Source organism: Primulina eburnea, chromosome 7, assembly GCF_022965805.1.
Source record: "Primulina eburnea isolate SZY01 chromosome 7, ASM2296580v1, whole genome shotgun sequence".
NCBI lineage: Eukaryota > Viridiplantae > Streptophyta > Magnoliopsida > Lamiales > Gesneriaceae > Primulina > Primulina eburnea.
The window spans coordinates 27,616,600-27,626,288 of record NC_133107.1 but is presented as its reverse complement, the minus strand read 5'-3'; the positions used below and the strand labels follow the sequence as shown (position 1 = coordinate 27,626,288).

Sequence of the window (9,689 nt, the reverse complement as noted above, 5' to 3'; positions counted from 1 at the left end):
TGACTTGTATCACTTTTTTTGGGGTGATGAACCTTAATAGCCATGGGTATCTTGTATTTTGTAGCAAATGAATTGTGTATTTTGGTGAGAAAGTTGGATTATATTATTATGTTAAATATGTAAAATGGTTATGTTAAAGATTTGTTAATGTTTCAAATTAAAAGTTAGTCAAGTTTTGTTAATATGAGCATTATATTGTTATGTTTCCCCTTTAAAATGCAAAGGCTTCCGCGTATATTATTTCTTTAAATTTAAATGTCATGGGAGTGGGGTGTTTCAATTGGTATCAGAGCGAAAGTTCTTGGACCATATATGACTTCTTCTACCTAGGACAATCCGGTATGTTTTCGATCCTGCATCTATTGATTTTAACTTTGAGAATTGATTCTTTTTTATTGTTATTGATGTATTCTTTCTTCCTATCCATTGTTAAAGTGAGCATATGTGTAGGATATGCCTCCCAAGAGAAAGAATATAGAAGGGGATGATAGGACCTCTTCTACTGATAAGACAGTGAAGGTTGTTGATGAGTTTAGTAAGCTATTGAAAGAGCAAGCAAAGGTTCACGGTGAGCAAATCCAACAGTTATTGAGCATGCACACCTCGACTCAGGGTCATGGTCGTGGTAGAGTTCTAGGCACAACAGAAAGTTCTGAAGATGGTGCCTATGATCGTTTTAGAAGAATGAACCCTCCTGATTTTGTGGGTGGTTTTGATCCATTGGTGGCTCTAGAATGGATCGAGTCTTTAGAAGCCATTTTCGACTATTTGAAGTTCAATGATCAAGACAAGGTTAGTTGTGCAGTTTTTATGTTGGTCAAAGCAGCACGTATTTGGTGGGAAGCCACCAAAGTTACAGTGAATGTTCGTGAATTGAAGTGGGATGCATTCAAAGAGCTTTTCTACACCAAATATTTTTCTCGAGAGGTTAAAGAAAAGAAGATGAAAGAATTTCTCGAGTTGCGACAAGCTGCCATGACTGTCAATGAGTATACTTTCAAATTTGAAGAAGGTTGTGTCTTTGTGCTTTTCATCGCCGAGAACGATAAAGATAAAGGAGAGCACTTTATTCGCGGCTTGAGACCCGAGATTCGACGAGATGTTCACATGGCTAAAGTGGTTTCTTATCAAGATATTGCTGAAAGGGCACTGCTAGCTGAACTTGATGAGCAAGAGATTGAAAAAGAAAGGCAGTTGAGAAGACAAACCTTTCAAGCTAGGAGTCAAGGTTCAAGTCCTTCTAGTCGAGGCGGCTTCAAAGGGAAAGGCAAGTTGGAGCAACGCAATAAGCCTTCTTTGCCTTCATCAGATACGGAGCGACCCTTATGTCGCAAGTGTGGAAAGCCACACAAGGGGGAATGTTTGATTGGAAGTGGCCGGTGTTATAGATGTAAAGAAATGGGACACACAGCACAAAAATGTCCTCTTTCGGCAGATAAAGGAAAGGTTCAGGGCAGAATATTTTCAATGACAAAAGAAGGTGTCAATCCTGATTCTTCAGTAATATCAGGTAAAATTTTAATATTCGGTAAGGAAGCACTTACCTTGATTGACACTGGAGCAACTCATACTTTTATTTCTGAAGTGTTTATGCATTCTATATCTTTTGAACCTACTGTTATGCCATTACACTTCAATATTGTGTTGCCCTCTGGGGATGAAATTTGTCCCACTAATATTATCAAGGCATGTCCTGTACAAGTGGGTATAGATTACTGTTTGCTGATCTTATTGTTATTCCGATGGTTGCATTTGATGTTATTTTTGGAATGGATTGGTTATGTGCTTATCATGCGGTAATTGATTGTGTGGGCAAGACGGTGAAATTTTTAGCCGATGACCATGATAGTGGTGTGTTTGTTGGTCTAGGCTCTTCCATGAGTATTCCCATTATCTCTTGTCTGCAAGCCAATAAATTGTCGCACAAAGGTTCTATGGGTTTTCTGGCTTCCGTGGTTGATGTGCAAAAGGAAAGTAATATAAAATTACAGGATATTGATGTGGTTCAGATTATCCTGATGTATTTGCTGATGATGTGCCTGGATTACCACCTGATTGAGAGGTGGAGTTTGTTATTGATTTAATTCCAGGTACAGCTCCAATTTCCAAGTCTCCATACAGAATGGCTCCTACTGCAAATGAAAGAATTGAAGACTCAATTGCAGGAGCTATTAGATAAAGGTTTTATCCGACCTAGTTCCTCACCGTGGGGAGCTCCAGTTTTATTTGTGAAGAAAAAGGATGGATCTTTACGATTATGTATTGACTACCGAGAACTCAACAAGGTGACTGTCAAGAACAAATATCCGTTGCCACATATTGATGATCTCTTTGATCAATTGCAAGGAGCAGCAATATTTTCGAAGATCGACCTTCGGTCAGGTTACCATCAACTGAAGGTGAAAAATGAGGACATACCAAAGACTGCGTTTAGAACGAGGTATGGCCATTATGAATTTTTGGTGATGTCGTTCGGGCTAACCAATGCTCCGCAAATTTTTATGGATTTGATGAATCGTGTCTTTAAGCCGTAATTGGATACTTTTGTCATTGTTTTTATTGATGACATCTTGATCTACTCAAAGACACGAGAACTTCATCGTGAGCATTTGAGGATTGTGTTGCAGCTGTTGAGGGATAAGCAATTGTATGCCAAGTTAAAGAAATGTGAGTTCTGTTTGGAGCAGGTGGCATTTTTTGGCCACATCGTTTCGAAAGAAGGAATATCTGTTGATCCATCCAATATTGAGTCCATTAATCAATGGTCTATTCCCAAGACAGTCTCAGAAGTAAGAAGTTTTCTTGGTTTGGCAGGGTATTACCGTAGGTTCATAGCAGACTTTTCAAAGATAGCTTTGCCATTGAAGAGTTTGACAAGGAAGGCTATCAAGTTCGAATGGACCATTGAGTGCCAACAAGCCTTCCAAACATTGAAAGATAAGTTGACTTCTGCCCCTGTTTTAGTACTTCCTTGTGGTACTGAAGATTTTGTTGTAAATACTGATGCTTCTAAGCAGGGGTTAGGTGCCGTATTGATGCAGCGCGGGAAAGTGATAGCTTATGCTTCTCGTCAGTTGAAAGACTACGAGAAGAATTATCCCACTCATGATTTGGAGTTGGCGGCTGTGGTTTTTGCTTTAAAAATTTGGCGCCACTATCTTTATGGTGAGAAATGTGAAATATTTACAGATCACAAAAGTTTGAGTTATTTGTTTTCGCAGAAAGAATTGAATATGCGGCAGCGAAGATGGTTGGAATTGGTAAAAGATTACGATTGCACCATTAGCTATCATCCTGGAAAAGCTAATGTGGTTGCGGATGCTTTGAGTCGCAAATCAAGTTCATTATTGGGTTCCATGATTTCTAAACCCTTGTTGCTTGATTTACAAAGAAATGAGATTAATTTGGTATCTTCAGGTACAGTTGCTCGATTGTCTTCTCTAGTTCTTCACTCAACTTTATTTGATCGAATTTTGAAGGAACAACAACTGGATGCTCAGTTATTAGATTTGAAGAGGAAAAGTAATATGTCAGGTGTTTCTGAGTTTGGGTTTAATCGTGATGGTTTGTTGACCTTTAGAAGCAGGATATGTGTTCCTATGGGTGATGACATTCGAAAAGAGGTACTTCTTGAAGCTCATACTGCACCATATTCTGTACATCCCGGTAGTACCAAGATGTACCAAGATCTTCGACGTCTTTACTGGTGGCCCGGTATGAAGAAAGATATAATGTTATTTGTTTCTGAATGTCTAACCTGTCAGCAGGTTAAGATTGAGCACCAAAGACCGACGGGGTTATTGCAATCCTTGCCTGTACCGCAATGGAAGTGGGAACACATAACCATGGATTTCGTTGTTGGATTGCCAAGGACTCAGAAAGGCTTCAATTCGATTTGGGTGATTGTGGATCGATTGACCAAATCATCGCATTTTCTTCTTGTCAAGACGACGTATTCTATGAATCAATATGCTGAGTCGTATATTCAGGAGATTGTGAGACTTCATGGAATACCGGTGTCGATAGTTTCTGATCGTGATCCAAGGTTTACATCAGAGTTTTGGAAGAGTTTGCATCGAGCCTTGGGAACGAAATTGGCTTTCAGTACCGCATACCATCCTCAAAGCGACGGTCAATCAGAAAGGGTAATCCAAATTTTGGAGGATATGCTAAGGGCTTGTACGATTGATTTCCCGGGAAGTTGGGATTCTAAGTTGCCTTTGGTAGAGTTCACGTATAATAACAGTTTCCAGTCTTCTATTGGCATGGCACCTTATGAAGCTTTATATGGAAGGAAGTGCCGATCTCCTCTTTATTGGGAAGAGGTAGGTGAAAGGAAGATGTTGGGCCCGGAGTTGGTTCAACAAACAGCAGATGTTGTAGCATTGATACAAGAGCGAATGAAGACCGCTCAATCTAGACAGAAGAATTATGCCGATGTTCGACGACGGCCTTTGATTTTCGAGGTTGGCGATCATGTTTTTATTAAAATAGCTCCTCTCAAGGAAGTTATGCGATTTGGTAAGAAAGGTAAGTTAAGTCCTCGATACATTGGACCTTTTGAAATTCTTGATAAGATTGAAGATCGTGCCTATCGTCTTGCATTACCACAGATCTTGGATAGAGTTCACAACATATTTCATGTTTCTATGCTCCGTAAGTATCTTTCTAATCCATCTCATGTTATTCGGTACGAATCATTGGATCTTTTACCTAACTTGAGTTACGAGGAAGTGCCGGTTCAAATTCTTGATCGCAAAGTGAAAGTGCTAAGGACTAAATAAATTGGCCTTGTCAAAGTTCTTTGGAGAAATCATGTTATTGAAGAGGCCACATGGGAACCGGAAGAGAAGATGAAACATCGTTATCCGAATTTATTTGGCGGTAAGCAAATTTCGGGGACGAAATTTTTATAAGGGGGGGGGGGGGGGGATTGTAATAACCCAACCTTTTATCCTTCTAATGTCAACAATGTTATTCTATGGTTTGGTATTATGGATATATGGTTAAGTTATTATTGATCATGGTTATTGTTATGGTTTATGAGTATAGTTGATGGAAAGGTTGATATTTCATGCTATAGCATCAATATGGTTATTGTATTGTATTCATGGTTATTGATTGTATGGTTTTGGTATGGTTAAGTTGATCGTTGTGTATATGAGGAGTTGTTATTGTTGTGAAGGTATAATTTTAGGAGTTGGATTGATGGTTTGGATGGTTTGAGCCAAATAGGTAATTGGGGTGCAGAAACGGTATGAAAATTTTGGTATTTATTACGGTTTTTAGCATAATGAATTGGCTATTGATCCAAATGGCATGAGGCCAATTGCATTAGAAAGATAAGATATAAGGCTATAACTTTCTTATTTTGAGTTTTGTTTAAATCATTAGGGAAGACGAGCCAAAAGTGGCCCGAAGTGTGTCGTATGTTTTGTTGTTCCTGCACTGACACATGTTGGGAGAATGGGCATAACCTTTTACTCAAACCTCCAAATGACCTGCAATTTGGAGAGGTGCAAGAAAACACATAGGGCTACAATTTCATGTTTACCACTTTGGCTAATTCGGAAGCTAAATTGCAGTTTTGGCCCCTGGCAGTGGGTACACGGACCCCTACACGGGGTCCGGGTCCGGCCATGCAAAATGAGTTATTTCCCGAGTGTACACGGACCTATACACGGAGGGGGGCACGGGGTCCGTGTCTATGGCATAGAAAACACGTTTTTGGAGGTATTGGAGGCTCATAAACATGGTTCTAGACTATTCTACTTATTTCTTCTTTTCTCCTTTCTCCTCCATCGTTTCTTATCTTTTTTCCTTCTAGTTTTCTCTCCTTCAATTTCCTACTTCTAGTGCCAAGCTCATAGTTGATTTCTTAGCTTCTTCCACTAAGATTTCAAGCTACAAGGTAAGATTTCTATTATTGGAGTTGGAAGGGTTAGAGATGTTGAGGTTTATATTAAAGGGTTAAGTTGAATTGATTGATTCTTTGGATTGATGGTAATGATTTATGATTCTTATTGTTATTCTTGTTGTAGGAATCATTCAAGATCACCTTAGCCATCTTTTGGTTGTTGGGTTGTAAGTAGAAGCTTTTTCTTCTAATGCTCACATGATATATATGTATATAAGCCATGTTTATTGATGTCTAGCTCCTTCCATTGTTAGACTATTGATGTATGTATTGTTATTTGTTCACTGAGCCAAGAATATCATTGAATTCATTGATAAAGAGCTGGTACTTTTATTGTTGCTTACCAAGTGTTTGTTAAAATCTCCCAATGAAGTTTCCTATGATTAAAGCCAAGGAATGATAGTAATTCATGCATGTCATTGGCCAATCACATGATTATGAGTATCTCTCACAGTTTTGATATATTTATATATCAAAGAGATACTATCCACAGGTCACATGTCACAGACTATCATTTCCTTTCCTTTAATTCATGTCATGAAATACCATCTATATTGCTTTGTAATCTATTGTTCATTAAAGATGGTATTATTCATTGTTCATTGCCATTGATTCATTGTTCATTGTCATTGATTCGTTGTTCATTGCCATTGCCATAGCCATGTTTCAAGCCAAGCCATGTATATGTATTTGTTATGTACAGCTTTCTGCTAACTGAGTTTTATCTCATTCCAGTTAATATCATGTGATGCAGGTGACAAGAAAGAATGAGAAGGATTTTCCGGTGTAGAAGAAGTCATATAGCATGATAAGGGGAAAACTTTTGACTTATATCACTTTTTTTGGGGTGATGAACCTTAATAGCCATGGGTATCTTGTATTTTGTAGCAAATGAATTGTGTATTTTGGTGAGAAAGTTGGATTATATTATTATGTTAAATATGTAAAATGGTTATGTTAAAGATTTGTTAATGTTTCAAATTAAAAGTTAGTCAAGTTTTGTTAATATGAGCATTATATTGTTATGTTTCCCCTTTAAAATGCAAAGGCTTCCGCGTATATTATTTCTTTAAATTTAAATGTCATGGAAGTGGGGTGTTTCAATTTTTATTAGTGATGAAAATGGTAATTGCATTGGTGCATGATTTTATATTTAATGTTTAAGATGTATATGTAAATGATGATGATGAGGCCTAGGAACAGTAGAAGGGTGATCATGTCACTGATACGACAGCCGCCGGGTACCACGGTTCTATGTATGATGGATTCATCGTAAATGATGATGTACGATAGCCAGCTCTAATGAACTGAATTCACCAATGATAAATTATGAATGATGAATGATGAACGATAAATTATAAACGATGAATGATAAATGATGAATGATGATTAACGATGAGCTGTTTTGACACGTCATGATTTTACACGACACATTTATGTTACGTTTTTAAAGTTCATGAAAGTATATTGAGTATGATATTTTTCATTGATGTGTGCTATGTACATGTATTTGCTAATAATGGTGCAGGTGTGTTGAGTCTTTAGACTCACTAGGCGTGTGTGATGTAGGTAAGTTTGATGCTGAGGAGACTGAAGGTGATGAACTCTGAGTAGGCAGCTCTGGTGCGGTGACAGGACCCGAGGACCTCATTTTTTCCGCATTATGATTTACGAGTTTTGAGATCATACGAACATTGTCCTACGTTGATGATTTTAAGATTTTTATACGTTTATGTTTACGTATGTTTTTGGACGAGTTTGGTTATTTTAAACTGCGCTATTTTTACTGGCAAATATTTAAGGTCATTTCTAAATCTTATATTTTTCTGTAGAGCGCATGCATGCGAAATGTTTAAATGATATTTCGAAAATACGAGCTTTTAAAAAAAAATTCCGCACTTTTTAAAAATAATAGACGTTTCAATACATGACCACATTTGTCTTTATTTGGGCTTACCCTAATTAATATCATTCTATTCATCAACCCCTTGATCAAGAACGTCAAAACTCAAATCTAATTGTACCTATCAGATCATAGTAAGACCGTCTATGTAATGACCCGAATCTTTGTTTTGAATGAAGTATTAATTAAGAGATAATTAATGAGTTTTTAATTAAATTTTATTAAGGAATTGATAATTCGGAACCAAGCTGTTGGGATCCACCAAATTTAAAAAGGGATAACTCAATCTACTTCAGATTACATTATCTCAAAAATCCAACTAGACAAATGAGATTCTGACACGTGGCAGATAAGATAAATTCGGATTTTCTGAAATAATTCAGATGCAGCCTTTAAATGAAACCTGAATTCTTTTGTTTCCTACACTGCATTCTTCAGAGATAGTTCTAGCCATATACCTTAGGTTTTCTAGCTAGTTTCTAAGGCACTTTGGTGTCGGGAAGTTTCGAAGCTAGTGTCGACTCGAGGAGGGGTCAGTGAACTGAGATCGAGACATCATCAGCGGGCTGACGACGGACGCAGGTATAATCCTAAAGCCTTAAATAGTGATTTAAGGATCATTAGGGAGAACCTTGTATCATGTTTGATCTGGTTTGATAGTTGCTACTACTTAAATAATAATTCACCCAAGTGTAAGTTATCTGCAAGCAATATATTTCGTAAGTACGAGATCGATCCACAGAGAGGTTATTTTGAGTTTAAATTTATTAATTTATAGATTACCAAATGCAATAATGAAGTTTACAAATTATAATTTTTTTCAAGGCTTGAGGATTTATTCTTGGTTTATATAATATTGTTTAACTAAAAGTAAAACAAAAAAAAAAAACCACCATAAATAATGGTTCCAAGAAAATTAAACACATACATAATATAAAATATTTCTCACTATAGAAAATACCGAATTAACCGATATTTTATATATGGTACCTATGATTATAATTATAACTATATAAATAATTGCATAAAGTAAATGTTAGATTAAATCATTATATTTCATTTAGAACAACCGGCAGAGCCACGCTATTGCCTAAATGAAATATATTGATTTAATAAGTTAATTGCAGTAAAGTAAATGTTAGTTGCTGAAAAGTAAAAGTTAGTTGCGAGAAAGTAAAAGTTAGATGCGAAAAATAAAAGTTAGTTGCGAAAAATAAAAGTTAGTTGCGATAAAGTAAATGTTAGATTCGAAAAATAAAAGTTAGTTGCGATAAAGTAAATGTTAGATTGTTAGATGTTAGTATTAAATCATAATATTTCATTTAAAACAACCGGCAGAGCCACGCTATCGTCTAAATGAAATATTATGATATTATTATATAAATATATATCTATATATATATATAATAATAAGTGATGAAATATTTATTGTATCAAAATTAAACAACAAATCAAGATAACCACTTTAATGGTATCAAGCATTTGATGTAAATTGATAACAACAAATAATTCATTTTTATACCTACAATAAAAATAAGTTAGCTAAATGAAAAGAAATAAAGAAAGAATATACAAAATATAAACAATCTTACTTCACCAAGAATGCATCCTCTTCACCTTGACATAATAGATTTAGCTTGCCATAAGTTTACTTTTGATCAACACTAAAATATCACTCATAGTTGAGAACATGAAAGAAAATATATTGGAACTTAGAACTTTGATACACACTCACACTATATTTTACAATGAGATAGAATGATCCTCAAGCTAGCACAAGGCCTCTATTTATAGGCCAAATGAGAGAAAGGGTCAAAAATTTTATTAATGCTATGTAGTTGTAATAGTAGTCTTTGTCTCCTCCAACTC

The 9,689-nt window shown here is 36.1% G+C and overlaps 1 protein-coding gene across 1 annotated transcript; it reads left to right on the top strand.

Annotated features, from left to right (window-relative positions):
- Positions 1–453: 453 nt before the first annotated feature.
- Positions 454–4,784, top strand: LOC140835821 (uncharacterized). The gene is made up of 6 exons (XM_073201231.1): positions 454–1,701; positions 1,818–2,003; positions 2,091–2,285; positions 2,586–3,069; positions 3,418–3,714; positions 4,282–4,784. Exons 1-6 carry the CDS (start codon positions 454–456, stop codon positions 4,782–4,784), a joined length of 2,913 nt encoding a protein of 970 aa, XP_073057332.1.
- Positions 4,785–9,689: the final 4,905 nt, after the last annotated feature.